Raw genomic sequence first — 23,445 nt, 5'->3', positions numbered from 1 at the left:
AGCCCGCGCAAAAGTAGACTACGATTTCGCTGTTGCCAAGGCGAGCGCCTTAAATGAATGCAATGCATACAATCGTAATAAAAGCATTTACAGTTGCAGCAGACAGGTAAGGTTGAGATAACAACTGAATAAGGGCGGTAAGCAAGCCACAGAAGATGATTGCCTGATTATCCAGGGCTATAAAAGCCTACAATGAATTCAACTCAATTGTAAAAGGGTAAACGGAAGGGTGAAGAAGTGAAATGCACTACAGTTTGTTGATTTGTATATACATACATACATATACATATGTATATAATTATGCTCTGCTTAATTGAGAAAGTAAAATACGCAGAAGATATATGAGCGCAGTCAAGTGCGTATGTGGGTCGTTGTAAAATATATATATGTAGGCCACAATAAGCATGATTCGCGTGTGAAAAGCAGCAATAAATTACAGTTATAAATGGAGGAGATATAATTAAAAGAAACCGTTCTTTTTACCTATCCGAAGTAAATGCGCGTTAAGCCAGCACTTCTTATGTTATCTATAAGTCTGCCAATGACAACGATACCGTTTTTCGTTTTTCAACTGAAAAAGAAAACAATAAAGTTTCCAGAAACATTAAAGGCAAAAATAATTATTTTTATTGCACGCGCTTACCTTCCTTTACTGTGTTGCATGCTTATATTTCTTATATCAGCTTCAAGATTGAGCTTCACGAAAATTTTCATAAATTCACATGGCTGCAACATTAAAAATGCATTTCAGCTTTATGGGCGTACTTAAGCTTGCGCTAAGCACCGCAGAGGGAATTTCGCCTGTACCTAATAAATTTACCCTGCATATGCAAGGCGCAAATGCCACCGTTGCTACCCACAAACTCCTTTATGCACACTCTCGCTAAGTCTAACTGCATTTGCCGGCACTTCACCTGCCACAGCTGCAGTGGCGCTATTGTCAATGGCTTCGTAGAGATTGTGGTCGGCAAATTTATGCGTTCCAGGCGCTGCACAGATATGCTGCTATGTTTTGTCTCGCGTGTATTCATTCTCACACTAAAGTTTGCATAAAATTCTACTTTAGTATGCCAAGTCAAACGAAGCGAGAACTCTTAGCATTCATGTTGTAGTAAGCACCAGAAATTCATCAAATGGCAGTGGTTTTAGTTTTTTTTCAGCAAATCTACGAGACAAAAAATACGAAGTACATAGTGGTACCTATCCGAAGGTAACTTTTGAGTTAGTCGTGTAATGTGCTAATAAACATACTCGTAATATATGTATGTAGCACAAATATACGTTTGACGGAGATTTTTCAAGTAAATTATCATGTCAACTTCAGCCAACAAAGCGATAATCCTTTTTGTTATAGCTATTTATGTATGTACTTGTATGGTATATCCTAGTCTGAATTTCTCTCCTACACACCACAATTCGTTGATGTATCATCACTGCTCCCTGTCACTTAAATACTCACTCCTTTATAAAGAGAAATCATCAAAAGTAGTATTGATTATGGGTATGTTTACTAATATAGTATATATATTTCCTGTACTTAAATTAATTATTTATGGGTATCTAGGGTATCTACATAGAATCATTATTATTTACATGGCTGCTGACATTAGGTAAATTTAATTAAAACACTCGTACCATTATACTGCCAGTATCCAAATTATAGATTCAAGGTTTTGAAGAAGTTAATTTACATAATGTTTCAATCACAAATCATTGAAGAAAACAACCCTATTGTGAATAGCTGTGTTCGATTCGCCAAGCGTTGGAGAGTAGTCAATTATAAAAAGTAAACGAGTTGTTCAAACAAACAGGCAGCACTTGTGATGCGACCTTGAGCTAGCATATTCTCCGAATCATGCGCAGTGATGGTGGAAAATTCTTTTTTCGCGTTTAAAAAACGTTTTAGTAATAACCCCTTAGTTTGGTTTTCTATGAACTGTTATAATTGATTTTAAGTCTTAAGTTTTTAAAATCTAAGAAAAAAGAAGTAAGTATTTTCACTTCTCATTTGTTATTTGAGCCACTCACAATAGTAAAACAGATCTCAAATCTGCTAAACAAAAATTTGTAGCATTGGTGATAGCGGTTATGCCACTTTAATGAGGTATCCGCATACTCTCTTGTATCAATTCAACTCCATAACTTTGTTGTTACTTTAAATATTAATTTTTGTGTCAAGATAGCAGCGCGCAAAGATAGCGAGCAGAGAAATTGCGAATCGAAGACAGCTTATGTTACTAGCCCGAGTATAATAGCCGTTAGGCAACCGTGTAGCGTGTTTATTATGTATTTCTATTATCAAATTCATAGAAACATTAAAATCAACAAAAATAACTGCTTAAAATCAATTTCATACAGAATTCTATGAGTTTTGGAATGTGAGTACGTATACTTCATAATGATTTTATTTACGAACAACGGTAAGACTGTGGTTTATGAGTCCACAATGAAAGGATTTGTTCTTATAACTGTACCTCAAATATAGGTATTTATCGGTTATATAATAAATAGCAGCATAGTAGCTGAACTCTAAATAAAATTTAAATAAAAATTAAAAATTATTTCTGTTTATATCTGTATTTCAATGGAAATTAAATTAATTAAAATATTCTTCAAAATTTAATAGATTATTCCCAAATGTATTACTGAAAATAATTTTTGCGTATATTTCGCCGAGAAATTTTCTAACATGCATAACGTTAATGCCTCAAACTTGTTTGGCAAAGTACAACTTTGGCAATGATTTTAATGAGCATAGACCTTCATAACTCTTACACACATATGTATGTAATATTACATTCCGAATGAAGGATTCAACACAAGTTTATATGTACGTGAAAATTTATTATGCATATATATTGGTTCGCAAATGCTTTACTATTCAAATATTCTACTACCTACGGGACAAACACACAACTTGCATAAATTATTTTCTACCACAACTTTTGTGAGAATATTTCGAATGTTTCATGGCCAAAATATTAAATTTAGGTATATATGTATATAATGGAGGCACAAAGTATCTGGTCGATATCCCAAATTTAAAAATGGAAAACAAATCAGTTATCGGATGGAATAATTATAATTTCCTTACAAAATGTAGGACGTATCAAACTTCAGCTGTATACTCGCCTTCGGCTTGACCACACTTAAAACCAAATTTTGAATACTACTTAGCTACAGCATAGTACTGGACCACCCTCCATTCTTTCTGAAATCTCCTCCTCTTTTTCTATGCACTATCATTTTAATGCACTTATCCCCTCAGTTACTAAAAGAACCCACTGAATTCGATATCTCCACTATATGTCACTTGCGCAAATAATCCGACCTTCTTCGATAAATCTTACCTCGCGCTAGTCCGTTTGCCAAACTAAAGCTTTCGCTTTTAGCGCGCTGTCTTCTTATATGATTATATAAATTATGTATATAATATAATATAATAAAAATGTTTTTAAAAATATGATTTGATATTATTAAACTGATAAACTCGATATTTTAATCAATAGTACAAGGCGAAATTCACAGGATCCCTATGATATGATTACGTGGAGCATATGCCTAAATTGAAATGTATGCACAAGCACTAATGAATTTATATACCTCCGTTTTCTCTTTATAGCCACTTGATCGTGATCAACCGAACGGGCGTCCGCAATGGCGTTTCACAGTTTTCGCGCAAGACGAAGGTGGTGAGGGTCTTGTCGGTTATGCTGATGTGCAAGTGAATTTGAAAGACATCAACGATAATGCACCGATCTTCCCACAAGGCGTCTACTTTGGCAATGTGACAGAGAACGGTACTGCCGGTATGGTGGTGATGACCATGACAGCGGTTGATTACGATGATCCAAATGAGGGATCTAATGCAAAGCTCGTATACTCCATTGAGAAGAATGTGATTGAAGAGGAAACGGGTTCGCCTATTTTCGAAATAGAACCTGACACCGGTGTTATAAAAACTGCAGTCTGTTGTTTGGATCGTGAGCGCACCCCGGATTATTCTATACAAGTGGTTGCCATGGACGGCGGGGGGTTAAAGGGCACGGGGACGGCTTCTATACGTGTGAAAGATATCAACGATATGCCGCCGCAATTTACAAAAGACGAATGGTTTACAGAGGTGGACGAAACGGATGGCACAACATTGCCCGAAATGCCTATACTTACAGTGACGGTACATGATGAGGATGAAACAAACAAGTTCCAGTACAAAGTTATCGATAACAGTGGTTATGGCGCTGATAAGTTCACTATGGTGCGAAACAATGATGGTACAGGCTCACTAAAAATTGTACAACCACTAGATTATGAAGACCAGTTACAAAGCAATGGATTCCGCTTTCGCATTCAAGTTAATGACAAGGGTGAGGACAACGACAACGATAAATACCATGTTGCCTACTCTTGGGTTGTGGTAAAGCTACGTGATATAAACGATAACAAGCCGCACTTTGAACGTGCTAATGTGGAAGTGTCTGTGTTTGAAGACACTAAAGTTGGCACGGAATTGGAGAAATTCAAAGCGACAGATCCCGATCAAGGCGGTAAAAGCAAAGTTTCATATTCAATCGATCGCTCCTCAGATCGGCAGCGACAATTCGCTATCAATCAAAATGGTTCGGTGACAATACAACGTTCATTGGATCGGGAAGTTGTGCCACGACACCAAGTAAAAATTTTGGCAATTGATGACGGTTCACCACCAAAAACCGCAACTGCTACACTGACAGTAATTGTGCAGGATATTAATGATAATGCACCGAAATTCTTAAAAGATTATCGGCCTGTGTTGCCAGAGCATGTGCCTCCAAGAAAGGTGGTTGAAATATTGGCTACAGACGATGATGATCGTTCAAAAAGCAATGGACCTCCATTCCAATTTAGACTGGATCCCAGCGCTGATGACATAATACGCGCGTCTTTCAAAGTGGAACAAGATCAGAGTAAGTGAACGCACGACTTAAATGTATTTAAAACTATTTAAATGATGTCGCGTATCGTGATCAAGAAAAAACTTAATTTAAATATGTACATGCGCAAAATTTGTCTTGCATAAATTTCATTTAGTAGTAAATTTCAGTGAATTTGTGCACGAAATAATTAGCTTACCAGATAAACCCATTCTGCCAAATTTCTTAAGAATGAAGAAACCAAATCAAATTATCATCTCTCCGTGCCTTTTACGGTGAATTCTCAAAAAAGTTGATAATGCACAATTCACTGAATCAGGCACAAACAATGGTGAGAAATTTTCCATTTTTTGTGTGTTCGCACTTCCTTAGTTGATCATGAGAATTTATGAGTCTATCTTCAACGGAAATACCCATTCAATGAAAACATTTTAAATGATTATACGCATTTCATCCTTTTTTTATACTACCGCAACATGTTGCACAGAGTAAAATAATTTTGTTGACCTAACGGTTATATATATCACTTAAAACTAATCGAGATAGATATAGAGTTATGTATCTACATATATATACTTGTATAATAATTGATCAAAATGACGTGTCGACTGAAATCATGGCGTTTGTCTATCTCTCCGTCCTTACGTGTGTGCAAGTGATATAAATTAAGATATCTTGATAAAACTCGATACACATGTTTCATGTTAGCATGAGAACGTTGGTATTGCAGATGGGCGGAATGTGGTCCGACGCCATTAATCGAAAACTATAAAATGCCTTAACTAAGCTCCAAATTAAGATATAAAACTGTAATTTGTTTCAGCAATTCGCAATAAAGAGAAGCATCTGTGGTTTAAAATATTTAAAAAAATGGCCGTGTTCCTCCCCATACATATCTGACAAACCACTTGAGTTATATCAACTAAATTTGTTCAGGATAAATCTTTTCGACCGTATAAAAATTGGTGAAATCGGATGGAAGTGTCATCCACTGTTCATATAACGGTTATGTTGAAAACCTCATATCCCTAATAAACTAACTTCCGATCTTCTGATTGTTTTCCTTACATACCCTTTATATTAAGTTAAGTTTAGGTTTATCGCATATGTGTATATCTCATTTGAGGTTGACTTTGATATAAATATCTCAGACTTGAATTGAAATGTAGTAATGAAACTTAGAAAGTCTACGACCTACAATATAAGTAAATAAGATACCAAATATGATCTTAATCGATTCACAATTTCGTAGAACCGCGAATATTGAATTCTTTCACCACTTTGTTTTTTTTTTAATATAAAATTTTGCTTATACCTGAAAATATGCCTCCGGCTTTAATCTTTAAAAGTAGCCTGCCTTACTTGTTGATTCGTATTTTATGAGCAAAATGAAAGTACTTGCAATGTGAAAAGGATGAAATACATTCAAAATCGATTATCCATCTATCTGCTTTTTCTTGAGTGTATATGAATATAAAAACGTCCAAACCGCATTCTCAGCATTGGAAAATTTAAACCCAAAACTTTTGGGGAAACTTCAAAATAAAAATATATCTCATGCATTGTAATTTTTAGAAGTGAGGATGAGTTTGGTGCATTTGCTGTCCACTCCACATTGAGCAGTCACAGTTGGCATTGAAAGTGATATACATACATGCTTGCTATTGTTCAGTTAGTACACATTCGTTTACATTTTCAAATACATTTCTAGATTTAAACGTAATTACAATCCAAAATACAGTTTCCAAGCAATGCTTTGCAATGGTTTAGGTTCAGAAACATGGAAGTTTGAACTGAATCGCCTACATTGTGCTCATAGTTATTTTTCCAAGCAGTTTTTTTATAGTACGGACAAAATACTTCCCAGCAAGCGTATAAATACACTCATGTTATATAAATAATTTTGTTTAGTTATGTTTATTGTAAAATAAACAAAAAATTCAATGAACAGCCAACCGTTAACGATTAACTATGAACTTATGAAACACTTAAGTGCCAGAATCGATAATTATACTATATTAAAATAAAAGTGTGGTAAGCCAAAATCTAATTGCTTTCGAAATATCTCATTCTTAAGCCTAAGAGTTTGGGTATTTTAGTGAAAATAGAATAGTTAAAATAAAATGTTCCATTGCCTCGCTAGATTCGATATTATTTTTACGTGGATCACATGTACGCTTTAGTTTTAATGTAGTACCCTTTACAGGTGCATTTTTTTATGGTATAAAAGGTATAGGAATATATTCATCTTGATTTCAATCGGTCAGTTTGAATGGCAGCTACATACTATAATTGTTCCGACAAATGAGCAGATTCTTGGTGAGAAAAAGACGTATACTAAAATTTAGATCGATCACTCAATCACTGAGCGACTAATTGACACAGTTTGCCTCGCTGATCATTTATATATATACAAGTACTTTATATGGTATACGACAAATATTTTGCGGCTTCCGAAAAACATTCAATTCTTTATTATGGTTGAATGCTTGAGAAGTTTTTCAAAATTATTAAATCGATTCAACTTTATAGAAATCTTCCGATTTACTTACTGTCGCAAAAAATTTACGCTTTAAGATCTGGATAAGTCGTTTGCTCTAATTATTTGCTGGGTTTAATTTGAATTTTACTCAATGTAGGTTCTTATATACGTATGTATGTATATATACCTACATATGCTTTACTTGATAATTGGCGCAATTGTTCTACCCTTACTTCCTTGTTTTTTCGGACGACATGAAACAATGAAATTAGTTTTTGTTCTAAAAGCTAAACACCAAATTTTCAATGGGTAAACCATTTAAATGAATTGGGCATTGCAACTTTTGCATTTGACTTTTGCTTTTGTTTTGGTATGCACAAACGCTAGGGACGACACCATAATATGTGCTTTATGCATACATAATTTAAATATCATAAAAGCTCTCGTGGAGATGCATATGTAAGGAAGGATAAACAAAACTATTTTGCTAAAGCAATTTAAAGTTTCTAGTTTTTTATAGCGGATTTTATAAAACAAGCAATTAATCTTATGCTACATGTAATTTTTCCTCAATTTACTCTTTCGCTATCACAGAGGGCGCTAATGGCGATGGCATGGCTGTAATCTCCTCTCTCCGCTCTTTCGATCGTGAGCAACAGAAAGAGTACATGATTCCGATTGTGATTAAGGACCACGGCTCACCTGCGATGACCGGCACCAGCACACTAACTGTCATCATTGGAGACGTAAATGACAATAAAATGCAACCCGGATCCAAAGATATTTTTGTTTACAATTATCAAGGTCAGTCACCGGATACACAAATTGGACGCGTGTATGTGTATGATCTGGATGATTGGGACTTGCCAGACAAGAAATTCTATTGGGATCCGCAAGAACATCCACGATTCAAATTGGACGAGGATTCAGGCATGGTAACGATGCGTGCCGGTACACGCGAAGGACGTTATCATTTGCGCTTTAAGGTTTACGATCGCAAACACACCCAAACCGATGTGCCCGCCAATATTACGGTGACAGTCCGCGAGATCTCTCACGAAGCGGTAATCAATTCAGGTTCTATACGCGTCTCCGGTATAACAGATGAGGATTTCATAAGAGTCTGGAATTATCGCACACAGAGTTTGAGTCGCTCAAAATTGGATCGTTTCCGAGACAAATTGGCGGATCTGCTGAATGCGGATCGTGAGAACGTAGATATATTTAGTGTGCAACTGAAGCGTCGGCATCCACCACTCACCGATATACGTTTCTCTGCGCATGGCTCGCCCTACTACAAACCGGTACGTCTCAATGGTATTGTGCTCATGAATCGAGAGGAGATTGAGAAAGATGTGGGATTCAATATCACCATGGTTGGAATTGATGAATGTTTGTATGAGAATCAGATGTGCGAAGGCTCCTGCACAAATACATTGGATATCAGCTCTCTGCCTTATATGGTGAATGCGAATAAGACCGCATTGGTGGGTGTGCGCGTAGATACGCTTGCTGAGTGCACTTGTGGCGCTCGCAACTTTTCGAAACCTGAGTCGTGTCGTAACACACCTTGCTACAATGGTGGACGTTGTGTAGATACACGGTTTGGTCCGCACTGTTCCTGCCCGGCAGGCTATAATGGTCCACGCTGCCAACAAACAACTCGCAGCTTCCGAGGCAATGGTTGGGCGTGGTACCCACCACTAGAAATGTGTGATGAATCACATTTGAGTTTAGAGTTCATAACTAGAAAACCGGATGGTCTTTTCATCTACAATGGACCGATCGTTCCACCAGAACGCGAAGAAATGATTATTACTGATTACATAGCGCTCGAATTAGAACGTGGTTATCCACGTTTACTTATGGATTTCGGTTCCGGTACGTTAGAACTGCGCGTCAAAACAAAAAAGTCGCTTGATGACGGTGAATGGCATCGTATCGATATATTTTGGGATACAGAGAGTGTACGCATGGTTATAGACTTCTGTAAATCTGCAAACATTAGTGAAATGGAAGATGGCTCACCACCCGAATTTGATGACATGTCCTGTCAGGCGCGTGGACAAATACCTCCGTTCAATGAATACCTCAATGTTAATGGACCCCTTCAGGTGGGTGGCATCTACCGCGACCTCTTCGATCCGTCACTTTATTTCTGGCATTATGCGCCCAACGCCAAAGCTTTCGATGGCTGCATACGTAATTTGATATTTAATTCTAAGCTCTATGACCTGGCGCATCCAGGACTTTCACGCAATAGTGTAACTGGTTGTCAACAAACTGAAGAAGTTTGCTCTCAATCAGAGCAAACAGCACGCTGCTGGGAACACGGCAACTGTGTTGGCTCTCTTTCAGAAGCACGTTGCCAGTGCCGCCCCGGCTGGACGGGACCTGCTTGCAATATACCCACCATACCGACCACCTTCAAGCAACAGAGCTACGTTAAGTATGCACTCAGCTTTGAGCCAGATCGATTTAGTACACAAATACAATTACGTTTCCGTACACGTGAGCAACACGGCGAACTGTTTCGTGTTTCGGACCAACATAACCGCGAATATGGAATTTTAGAAATTAAGGATGCGCGTCTACACTTCCGCTACAATCTCAATTCACTGCGTACGGAGGAGAAAGATTTATGTTTGAACGCAGTCGCGGTCGACGATGGTCAATGGCATGTGGTACGCATTAATCGTTATGGTTCGGCAGCTACCCTGGAGCTAGATGGTGGCGAAGGACGACGTTACAATGAGACATTCGAATTTGTGGGTCATCAATGGCTACTGGTCGACAAGCAGGAGGGTGTATATGCTGGAGGTAAAGCTGAATATACGGGCGTGCGTACATTTGAGGTGTATGCGGATTACCAAAAGAGCTGCCTGGACGACATTAGGTGAGTATGCAGCCTTGAACAATGTATATGCATACATGATAAACCCCTACCAAATGTTAGAGAGTTTGGCCTTTCCATTGCACTCTAACTCCTTGCGTTACCAGGCATTTATTCATGTGAATTTTTATTTTATGTTTGCGTTTGCTTATAGGCTTGAAGGCAAACATTTACCCTTACCACCCGCTATGAATGGCACGCAATGGGGTCAAGCCACTATGGCGCGTAATCTGGAAAAGAACTGTCCCTCCAATAAACCTTGTTCAAATGTCATATGCCCAGAGCCGTTCGAATGTGTGGATCTGTGGAACGAATATGAGTGCACGTGAGTATCGTTTAAGTTCAATTTATGTTGCAATTGGCACGCAAGCACATTACTTTTGCCTTACTATCGTTTGTTTTCATAACATTTTTGAGTTACTCATTCCATTCAATCATAAATGGAATATCTCGACTTTGCTAAAATAAGTAAAAAACATACAGTTACCTTAACATATAAAGAATTAATTAAAAAACATTGCGATATCTAACTGTTATTAGTTGTAAAAGTATTTTTAACTAGACAGCTTATTGATTGATTCCATTTTTTAACTTTTGCGTAATTTCGAAAATCAATCAATACTATTAACAAACTATACATTCGATGGACATTTAAAAGATCTTCTTCATTACAGTCCTACTAGTGTCATGAGAACTACTGTGGTTCTTATGGAGTCATAAGGACATTGGAACCATAAATGCAGTACTAAATTAATTAAATAATACTATTAAAATTTTTCCTTTTTGATATTAATATTAGCATATAACCAAAAATGTCAAAATTTTTTGTTAAAAACAAATACAGAAAGTTAAAATCCAACTTTTTAGTACCTTCAAACAAGCTGTTTTATAAAATCAAGTATTCAAAATGTAGACTGGACACTATAAATATTATATATACCCACATAACAAAATAAAAGTTTACAAGATATAACAAAATTTATTGCCACCACTTACAAAAATTTAAAAAGATACTTGCAACAAATTCGATAAGTCCTTCGAATAATTTTTAAAGGCATTTACAGCAAATGTACTAAAACGGCAGTAAACTAAGCGAAAGAACATTTAATAGTTTTTCACTTTCGAAATTCTACAAAATTTATATATACATTCTTTTACTGGATCCATATATGAGCAACACGAGTACAGGCGAGTTCACCTACAAGTGAGCAAAGCTCTCCATGTCATAAAGCACAACAAACAGTAAAACGCAATAAAACAACAAACTCTGCAAATGTCGGCGTCGAAAAACACAAAGTCGCTTTTTATAGCCTACCACATGCAAACACACTCCATTACGAAAAGTCATTCGTGTTTTTGCCCTAAACGCTTGCAACATTCACCTGCAGACACTAGCTTTCACTTGCATCATTTCATTTTCGATTGAAAAAGCGTCTTTCAACAATTTCCCATACTAGTAAAAATGCTGTGAGAGGAGTAAAGTAAAGTGTGACGATCAAGGTTGGCGAAAGAAATCACTCACTCAGCATTACAAAAACAAACATACCGTACGTAGACATAAACATTTTTGAATCGCCCTCTCAAGAGCAGACATTTCTCCGTAACATTACAGGCACGGCAAGTCTGTGTAAATATGAATGCTGCCGAAAAATGTAGATATGTACATATGTGATTATTTTTATTTATATACGAGTAAGTATGTTGTTACAACATATATTTATATTCGCTCTCCATAACTCAAGGTTCATATATATCTCCAACTGATATTCATCAGTTCTTCTATGAACTAAAATCATACTTTTTCATGTATGTACTCAAGTGATACAAATATCAAAATATATTATACTACCCCAAATATAATTTTTATACTCTCGCAACCTGTTGCTACAGAGTATAATAGTTTTGTTCACCTAACGGTTGTTTGTATCACCCAAAACTAATCGAGTTAGATATAGGGTTATATATATATAAATGATCAGGATGAAGAGACGAGTTGAAATCCGGGTGACTGTCTGTCCGTCCGTCCGTCCGTCCGTCCGTGCAAGCTCTAACTTGAGTAAAAATTGAGATATCTTTATGAAACTTGGTAGACATGTTTCTTGGTACCGTGAGACGGTTGGTATTGCAGATGGGCGTAATCGGACCACTGCCACGCCCACAAAACGCCATTAATCAAAATTAAATAACTTGCCATAACTAAGCTCCGCAATAAGATACAAGACTGTTATTTGGTACACAGCATCACATTAGGGAGGGGCATCTGCAGTTAAAACTTTTTTTTAAAAAGTGGGCGTGGTCCCGCCTCTAATAGGTTTAATGTGCATATCTCCTAAACCGCTAGTGCTATAATAACAAAATTCACTAGAAGCAAATGTTTTTAGCACTTTTATTGACGGTGTGAAAATAGTTGAAATCGGGTTGCAACTTCGCCCACTCCCCATATAACGGTACTGTTAAAAACTACTAAAAGCGCGATAAATCAAGCACTAAACACGCCAGAGACAATAAATTTTATCTCTGAGATGGTATAAATTGGCTTTATAGGAACCGCGTTCAAAATTAGTCAGTGGGCGTGACACAGCCCACTTTTAGGTGAAAACCCATATCTTGAGATCTCCTCAACCGATTTCAACCAAATTTGGTGCATAACGTTCTTTTCATTTTTCTATGTCATAATGCGAAAATGGGTGAAATCGGACTACAACCACGCCTATTTCCCATATAACACCATTTTAAATTCCATCTGATTCTTTCACTTTCCACTATGCAAATCAGGTAACAATGATTATATCGGGGTAAAACTTTGCGTGAATAATGCAATTAAAGTATGCCACCTTGCGGCCAAAAATTGTCTAAATCGAACCAAAACTGTTCAAACCCCTAAGTACTAAATATGTGGACCCCAGTGCCTATAGTTGACCTTCTACCGAAAATATCAGTCAATCCACAAAGAAATCTCAAACGAGTATACCATTTGACTTTGCGAGAGTATAAAATGTTCGGTACATCCGAACTTAGCCCTTCCTTACTTGTTTTAAATGAAATTATAGAAAAAATTTTCTTTCAAACCGAATTTAACTTCAACATTTGAATTAACTTATTTTTTTGGTAAACATTTAAATTTTCTTTTTTTAATTTTGGGAAATTTAAACACATTATTAACAGATGAAAATTGGTCAATCGAAATCGAAATTGCCCGAATCGCCAAATATTTTATGTTGCACTGACCTAAAAGATATATAAGTCTACATATAATTAGAAACCGATATCCAATCTACAAATAGAATTACTCATTTTAACATTTCAGCATTTTTTTGTCTCTCGTTCTCTCTTAATTGCGTTGTTTATGAAAGTGAATCATCATTGAAATGAAATATATTTCTCTAGGCAATATTTTCAAAATTAAAACGAAAAAGCTATAAAGATCTAATATTTCAACACAACGTTGACAAAGTTGTATTCCTGACACCTACCAGAATTTCTGATACCAAACTGCTAAAGGTCCATAACAGAAATATTTTCAGTGGATTTTTGTAGTAAAATGTTAACTTATTGGTTTAATGTAATCTAATTTAGGGGTGAGCGTCCATAATCGGCATTTTGAAGCATTGTCATTTCTTTAAAACTATGTATTTCTCAAGTTTAGGTATAGAATATTTAAGAAGTAGGCTGTTTAAAAGTTGTGATCAAGTTTTGTAATCAATTAAATTAGTCAAATGAAAAATAATGAGAGATTATTTTGACGAATCCATAAAAGTAATATTCGCATTGCTAAATACCTTTCAAAGACATCCTTGCATCCCTATTTGCCAGCTTTATTAGCTGAACTAATCCAAATATTTGAAACTGACACTTGCAAAGACACTCATGTTCACTTTTCGCATCGAATTCATATCGAAAAGGAAACTGGATTCTGCAGGGTGTTGTCCAGACTGTAAATTTGGTTGTGTTTAACTCTGCGGGTTGTTGACCAGGGTGTGTAAATTTGGTTCTGTCAGCTGATAAATTTTAATCAATAGAAAAAATAAAAAATTAAGAACACAAGCAAGTATAACAGCTATCGTTAATCGAGTACCCGGCTGTGCGAAAGGCAAAAACTGGTTTCTTAATTATAATCTTAATGTACTAAATTAATTTGGCTGTGCGAAAAGGCTATTAGGTAAAGTCAAAAACCTATTGTCAAGACGAGACCACGCAAAATAAACCCGCCATAAGTGAAAGAAATGTGACTTTGCCATTACCTCGTTAATGACATCACACACTAATGTATTTTCATGTCAAACACTTTAAAAAAAGAAACGGATTGAAATCGTCATTACATTTATTTCTTTCATATTCAGGTACTTCTAGGTCTTAAACTAGACAAACGTACTATTTGTAGTCGTAGTTTCCAGTTGAGAAAATCTTAAATTATCTATGAACAAGTAACAATAATAGATAAACATGTGGGAAGTGGTTCCAGCGACATTCCACAAATCGGAACAATGTGTAGTCGTAATATGATAATAAAGCCTGAAGTTGCAGAATAATCATAATAAAAAATTCCATGTTATGGTGTATTATTGCAGGCAAACAATACAGCTTTTGCTTATTTTATGAAAATTACAAATGCTGCAATGTTTGCAATTACTAGTCCTTACTGTTTTCGCATGAAATATGAAACATACCGAGAAACGTTTACAATTAAACGAAATTCATGTGAAAATTTTTATGCAAATTTCTTGCTTACAGAAACTTTATGGAAATAATTAACACATTAACAGAACACTTATGTACTTGTAATACTTGGTAGCTTGGTCTTTAATTATTATCCTTCAGCGGTTTCGCATAGAGTGAACGAAGTGCTAAACTTTTTCGCTTTAAGCTTTTATTCAGCTTGCAAAGTACCAATTTCAGTGGCATGTCCTGAAAGTTAAGATACTTAATTATTTGCCAATACATACATATGTATAAACCTGTAGCCTTGATTTACTTTAAACCAGGGTAAAATAGGTTTTTGTATGTTATGTACCTTGGGTGAAATTCTATATTTCCACGAAATTACAATGAGTTGCAATATATATTGTGCTTTTCAAATGATTATTTCACCAAAGCATTACCTCATCCAAAACTCTCTGCCGAAGTTTCAAAATGTTTGTGGCTAAGTATATACCCATCCCTAGCTTACTGTTTTAGATATCACAAATCAAGTTGTTAAATAAATTTTATATTTTATGAATAATTTCCAATTACTCTTGAGCTGTTTAGCCTTGTTACAACAAAAAAAAAATAATAATAATAAAAGAACTGCATCTTGCAACTGTAATTTATGCTTCCGCTATTGTTCGAAATATTGTAATCAAATAGAGCTACAAAGTATATATAATAATTGGAGCACTTTCACTTTTATTAAAAATGAAAGCTCTAACTAAGCCACAAAACTTTCCTTATCAATGTCACATATTCGGCATATTGTCGGCTTAAAAGTTGCCGAAGTGATACCACATCAGCCACTTCCATAACCACAAACTAATACGCATGTAGCCGAAGAAGCTTAATGTTGCACGCACACCTGTCACTATTCAAAGAAACTTTTCCTTTCTAAATAATTAGGGAAAACATGCAGAGCATTTGTGCTGAATTCAAAAACTTTCGAACTCAAGCGAAATTTTAACAAGACGCCAAACCAAACTATGTGAACACAACAAAACAACGATAACAAAAGTCGAAGAGAAGTGAAGTAAAAGCAATAAACCACAATTGAAGCAGTTGCAAGCAAGGTTGATTCAAAGAAAAAACGATGAAAAGAGGGTTCTAAGTAACAGAATGCGTAAGCAAAATATTTACAAGGATGTAATGGGTCGAAAGTACATATGGGGACATGCAATGCATTTATATATACATTATATATATACCCTAGTATTTATATAATTTGTGCAAAGTTTACTGCAACTTCGACTGCATTGAATTTGACAAGGAAAGCCTTTCGGAAAGTTTCGAAACACAATGCAGTTTGGACATTGACGAGCGGATGCCGTCACATGCTTTGTTGCCCAATTCTGTGAACATGGGCATGCACTTACACATATACAGTCATACATATGTATGTACATTATATGATGTACATATGTAAGCGCTTGTATATGAGCGATAATATATTCAGGTTTATTCGAATTTTATTAACTTTAGACCCAGTTTTACAGTCATCCAGTGAACCCAGCAAGTCACAGCTACCGAAACTACAATACACTGAAAGAAATAGCGCGGTAACTAACACATACACAATGTGCAAATCATAAGACCTTTGCGTAAAAAGGGATGAACGATCACACGTACACAAGAGTTTCGGTTAGAATTGTCAATGAGGACTTAAGAAACTTAAGAAAATCATAGAAACTTTAACAGAAATATCTTGTAGCGCTATTGGGTAATTAACCGATAGTTAGCTTGCAGGGAAGTTACTTCGCCCAACAAAGTACAACCACTGCTTGTAATCTAAATTACTACAAATACTCAAGTTCAAGTGTTTGAATTTTCATCTGAATCCAACACATAACCATTTGTATATTCATTGATGAACGTTAATCATTTACACACACACATATCGCTTATAAGCAAAAATCCATAAAATTCATGATTTTCACATCAACTTTTTGCAAAATTCTAAAATCCTTATAATAAGTATAAGCCTTTGCATATAACTTTCACCTAATATAACATAATTATAAATAAATCGTATGTATGTATATCTTTTTCACCACCACCACCACAACTGCCACCATCGTCATCAACGCAAACAAAAAAATAAATAAAATATTCATACGCTGCACGTAAATAATTTAATAAAACAACCGTTTCATAAAACAAAAAAAAACAACAACAAAATCTTCGACATTGCAATGCACAACAACGCCTTGTAGTTGCGGTGAAGGACGCGTCATGTCGCCAGACGCCAAAGGCTGCATGGATCGCAACGAATGTCTGGACTTGCCATGTCTGAATGGTGCCACTTGCATCAATTTGGACCCACGTCTGCGTTACCGTTGCATCTGTCCGGATGGCTTTTGGGGCGAGAATTGCGAATTGGTGCAAGAGGGGCAAACGCTGAAGTTGAGCATGGGCGCACTGGCAGCCATATTGGTTTGCCTGCTGGTCATACTGAGTGAGCATTCAATGTGTAGAAAAAAAATTAAGAGCGTTGAAGATTATGACAGTAAAAAGCATAGAAGTAGAGAATAATAATAGCAAATGCAAAACAAGCGTCGTCAAGGCAATAACGACAAAAATCAAAAAAATAAACATAAAACTATCGATTTGTGCAGCAACTCGCAAGCTGCTTGCAACAACGCCTACTGCTCGCAGTAATAACAATTTTTTATTCGCATATTCAGTTTTGATTTTTGCAATATTAAATCATAGATACTTATATTTACATATATTTAGGCTAAAAGCATTAATGTATTGCCTTAATATTCACATCCGAAAGACATATTACTTTTGTTTTATTCACCATACATACATATTCAATTTTATATTCTGTTAGCATTCAACATTCAGAATAATTAATATATATACATATATATACTTTTTCTTCATCTATGTAATTGCCCGATTTGTAGCGTTGGTGGAAATGCTCTGTTGGTGTTGGTGCTAATGTAAAAGAAATATATTGGACCCAAACATCATCATTTATATATACATACATCTATATATATCTTTATATGTTTACTTGTATAAATGTTAGCAAAGTTAGATTTACATATATACATATGTATAAAAATCGCATTTCCCTTCGACCTGCCTCATTCCAAGCATATCAAATCACATCGTCATAAGTAACAACACTGCTCATTTTGCGCTTCAGTCACTTTACATACATACATACATATAAAGTTTCCATTTTGTTCTTATCTCATGCGCCTTTCATTCATTTCGAATCCCTACCTCCTTAGCCATTTTGTACCTTGCATGCTATTTTATCAAGCGTTTAGCGCACTTTCGCACACATACATATGTATGTACGTGTGTATAGTACATAGAAGCTTACACACTGACATATGAAAACTTTTTAGTCTCATTCGCCACATTTAGCGCAAATATATTGTACTGTGTTTACTTGTGTGTCACAATATTGTCGCATTTGCACCTTATCATATTTACATGCCACAAATTCGCGCCACTTAATATTTACATAATACGACAATTTTTTAGGCTTTTTATTTAAATATTTACACTTTCCATTAACCATATTATATTCATAAAATAACACAAATATACCGCTTACTATAAAGGTGTGATATTTGAATTGTGAGTACGCATTATTTAACATGCCTCAATGCTTGCCACTTTTTTCGCTCATCTCATTATTGCACCGTAATATGTATGCATACACATACATACACATGTATAGGTATTTAGATATAAAAAGTCAGTGTTCGTTGTGTATTATTTTTTCTTTGTGCCCATTTAGTACGACATCCACAGTCATCTCTTCTCTATGGTAAACGTTGGAAGCAATGCATGGCGTGCCACATGCGTATATACATACATATTTACAGTACAGAAAAATTGTGTGAAATTATTAGTTTTTGTGGAGCTTGTGTGTTAGCTGTACATTTTTTGCAATGATATAAAACTTCCGTAGAACGGAATGTAAAGGTATTTGCTCGGCTTTTGATATTAAAAAATTTCACAGCAGCAACAACTGTTGTTTGCCCCTTGTGTCTATAATGGTTTAATGCATTTTTATTAGTAAAAAATGTAGCGTAAATTTAAATACATAATTGACGGCGTAAAAAATTGTAGCGACAATTATTAGCGCAGGTAATTATGTAATATTTAAATATTTATAATATTTCTATGGCGCCAACCCACATAAAAACCAGTTGGAAATGAAAAAAAAATTGTACCTCTATTATGTAATGCAACCGACGATAGTGGGTCTAGTAGTCGTAGTTACTATAGTATTTTGCATTTCGTATGGCAACTGAACTGAACTGAATTCTTGCAAACTGAGACGATATCTCTAAGGTTCCATTTTTTTATTAGCATTGCAATAAAAGTATTCGTAAAATAAAACGTAAATAAATAACAACCAATAATTGACCATAACAACGCATTTAAATTAATTTGCACATTGGTCATAAAATTACCAGAGTCGTGTGCATTAAATGCATAAATTCTTCAAATTATTATAAAAAGTAAGAACATTTAATTTAGGAAATGGGTTAAGGGTTTTCTTTAGTAAAGAAAAGTTATTTTTTTGAAAATCATTTTAGAAAAGTAATATTTCATATTCGTAAAATGGCAAAAAAATATTTATTGACTTTCCTTAAAAATATTCACCGAATTCATACTCCAATGGTCAAAAATAATATAGATAACTTGATTTGGCATTTCGGTACACTATAACAAGTGACGGTGGTCTATGATCAATAGCTACTTGCCATGCGTAAATCAAAATTAGTCTGTATCTCTAATAGATATAGAACAATTTTGAAAAGACAACTGCGAAACTGCCTATTTGACTAAATGATATTCAAGTTAGGTCAAGGTTTTGTTTGTCCAATGTTCCCAAAAATGTAACGGGACTGTTGTAGTATAATACTTAGTATTGCCATAAATTTTGTTACAAAGTTTTCAAAGTTTATATAGTGAGGACAAATTCGCAGAAAAAATGCCGTTATTTTGTATTATAACTTGTAAATAATCTACTTTTATATTTACCAGTTCAGCGTTTGCTTTCGCTTATTAACAACGGAGTGGGGTGCTAAAGAAAATCATATTGCGTTGATAGCTTTAAATAGGTTTGGCAAATGCACAAGTGAAATTTGTGAGCATCTAAAAAAACTTAAATAATATTCCGTGAATGTTGGTTTACCACACTATTGATCGTTTTTCCCAAACGCTTACAATTGATGACAGCAAAAGGAGTGGTCGTCCTGACATTCGGATCTATCAGCAAGATTCTCCATCATTGGCTTAAAAGCAATATTCCTGATTTCATAGCTGCAGATGATTGGCCACTTGGAAGTCCAGATTTGAAACCAATGACTGCAGTTTGTGGTCAGAGTTGGAAAACATGGCCTGTCGAATACTCCACAGAAGTTTGGCGAGTCTCAAAATATATTTGAAATAATTGAAACTGGACTTGCTGGCATTGATCAGTGGACGAATGTTTGAGGGCTTGTGTGCAAGCAAATGGTGACCATTTTGAATAAAATCTTCTCCATCGCTGAACTTGTAACAAAACTTATGGCGACACATAGTATATGGCTGAATAGAGGCTAGTATAGTAAAGACCACAAATACAGAGTTGGACTCTCCTTCTCTTAAACCTGAACAACTGACTGTGTTTTGAAAAACTAAGTTACGTTACCAGGGAAGGCACCATTCAGAACTGAATATTTTTATTTGCCAAAAACGTTCTTTTTAAATTATTTAATGCCAACATTTCTAGTATATCATATGGAGTCAGTGCTTTTCAGACATTTTTCGTACATTAAAAAAGCACTGTCGCGCCACTACTGCGTAAGCGCTAAAGTACTTTGCCGCAACTGGTGCTTTTGATGTGAAAATAAATTCAACTTTTCTAATTCCCCCATCAAAGCAGCAGCAAAGAACTTTCTTTCAGCGTAAAACTCCCAAGTGAGCGCCTTACACACTTCGCAGTAGGCGAATAATACGACCAATCGCTTTCTTCAAATCTCCTCTTTAAGTATGCACAATCGTACGAACTTTCGCAGGCTTTTGTACACACCCACATTTGCTTCCAATTCGCGTATCTATTCACTATCGATAATGTGTATGAGTATATGTGCATAGTAGCATTTAGAAAATATTTATACGGAAATATTTCCACAACAAAATATCCATATCTCACAGAATGTTGCAGCATTTTGAATAATTTATGGTGTTGTCATGTTTTCCCATATCCACACACATACATATGGTATGTATGTACATATGAATTGAATGCTTTTGCAAATCTGTACTTGAGCGCTGATATCGCACCAATAAGCGCGCAAATTCACTTTTAGTCAACTTTTGCGACACACGAGTGTGTACGACTGTGCATGTGGCAAGTGTATGCCTGCGAGTTTCAGGTAGCCAAATAGCTTCGTCTATCAGACAAACAATTCGGCTGCTGTTGCTTAAAGCGCCATGAAATTCTACGTAAAGCGAACAAATGCACTGCATACGACACGCCGTACCATCACTAAAGCCGGTCTGTCAGTTGCAAGCGAAGAATGCGCTGCCAAAGGAGTCACCAGCTCACACACTGTGATTTCTCGCTGCCAGTTGCTTATGCGCCGTTTCAGAAGCTGTGCGTTTTTCAATGTGTTTATCTACTGTGTGTGGCGCATACTGAGTCTGCTTTACAATACTTTCCATTGCCGTTGTTGTGTGGTAGCAACGTGTGTATCAATTTTTCGCTGCGTCTTTTCAAAGTTCCATTCTGCGCTTAAGACTTTTTCGGTGCTGGGAAAAAAATATCAGTTTCTACTTAAATAAAATAGATGCGAATCGTTTTACTGGCAACTGTAAATAAAGTAGAAAATACGAACGCTGCTAGGAGAGAGAATTTGTAGCTAAACTTTTTGAAATGTTTTCTCGCACAAAAATATGGAATCATCTATATAAAAAATTTGGTAGCTTTGGCGCGAAAATAAATGAAAAAAATTTTATAAAATAAGCGCATAAAGTATGGTTGGCATAAAATATGGTGCCAAAAATGTGCATAGGTATGTGTTCAACCAAACAGAAGCGCGCAGTCTAGCGTGGAAACGGAAAGCTTGAGCTCTAAGAAAATTCACGCATAGTTTTGGTCAGTTATGGTTGATAGGAAATAAAGTAAAAGTTTTAGTTTTTATATATGTACATACATATATCTTTTTTCTCAGTTTTCCTAAAATAAACTATTAAGTTCCCGTTATTTACAACCGCACCCCAGGGAGCATTGTAACGCAGCAGCAGCGAAGTTTTTACAGCCCCTCACATGCCTCGTATATGGACCTTACTATTTAAATAATTATACATATTGACGTGCATTTGTACCACATACATATGTGACAATAAAGTTAAGGAAGGTTTTCTGAAAGTAGTAGACACTTTACTGATGGGCAAGTAAAAGATGCAGAAGTTTGGGTGTATTTATTTACTACATATGTACATATATATATATATAAAATTTAGGCCCACTTAAATAGTTGAATGTCGAAAACGAACCATTTCAAATGCTAAACAAAGCGACTGCTTGCCAAAAATTGTTCGTATAAAACATAGAATTTCAAGCCGAAACCAACATTTGAAAACTTAGAGCACTCTTACGCTTATATAACCTAACTTCAAGTCGCCTAACGTTAAAGAGTAGGGAATCGAACAGTTTTTAAGAGCTGGCGACACCGAAAAAAGCACATAATACTTTTCACAAATTTGAAATATTCCATATAATAACTGGATTTGAATCGGTCAGTTTGTTTGGAAACTATAGCATATAGTATAGTATATAAGTGGTCCGATCTGAACAATTTCTTCGAAGATTGTACTTTTGCATTGGTCAATAATCTATGCCAAATTTCGTGAAGATATAATATATTACCAACTAAAATAGTATTCCATAAGGAGACTGGTTTTTCTTGGATTAAAATCAACTCGCTAACTTTGTTATTATGTTTGCATGCAATTTTTAGCATGGTGGCAGGGGTGTTGTGAAATCCAAGACAGATTGGTTTGGTTGTCAAAATTACAAACCAGTTCTGATTTACAATGGTGTCACAGAATCTGATTGGATTTTCGTCTTTTCGATATACGCAAAACCAATATTCAATCAAATCAGCTGTCTGCTAATGTAGCAAAACTTTAAAATGAATAAATTTGTAAGCAATTCTATTAAAGTTTACAATGAGTTCCGCAATTTCATCTTTTATTATATTAAAGAAAGAAAGCAACAAAAATATTAAAAGAAAGATTTTAAGAGATCACGGTAGTCCACTTGATGTCCGAGGGGAATCGTAAGTGAAATTTAGCTTGCAATTATTTGTATGCTTGTACGTATTTACTTGCTTACTTTACAGATTTATATTATATTATTTCCTGAATAAAGAAGCATTTGTCATATCCTCTTAAAATATCTGCATTTTTTCCATAAGCTCAACAAATATGGAATTTATTTTATA

The 23,445-nt window shown here is 35.4% G+C and overlaps 1 protein-coding gene across 11 annotated transcripts in view; it reads left to right on the top strand.

Annotated features, from left to right (window-relative positions):
- Positions 1-23,445, top strand: part of CadN (neural cadherin) — a 291,717-nt gene that overhangs the window by 250,996 nt on the left and 17,276 nt on the right. For 7 of the 11 annotated variants that reach the window (XM_070106306.1, XM_036374376.2, XM_070106307.1 and 4 more), the window contains 4 exons: positions 3,623-4,946; positions 7,990-10,291; positions 10,443-10,613; positions 17,188-17,429. In XM_070106306.1, the coding sequence (XP_069962407.1) occupies positions 3,623-4,946; positions 7,990-10,291; positions 10,443-10,613; positions 17,188-17,429 (4,039 nt within the window). The remainder of the gene's footprint in view (positions 1-3,622; positions 4,947-7,989; positions 10,292-10,442; positions 10,614-17,187; positions 17,430-23,445) is intronic. The other 4 variants (XM_070106308.1, XM_070106304.1, XM_070106309.1 and 1 more) reach the window with 1 other exon arrangement.

Source organism: Bactrocera oleae, chromosome 3, assembly GCF_042242935.1.
Source record: "Bactrocera oleae isolate idBacOlea1 chromosome 3, idBacOlea1, whole genome shotgun sequence".
Lineage (NCBI taxonomy): Eukaryota > Metazoa > Arthropoda > Insecta > Diptera > Tephritidae > Bactrocera > Bactrocera oleae.
The sequence above is the reverse complement of the archived record's forward strand: the minus strand, read 5'-3'. Positions and strand labels throughout refer to the sequence as shown.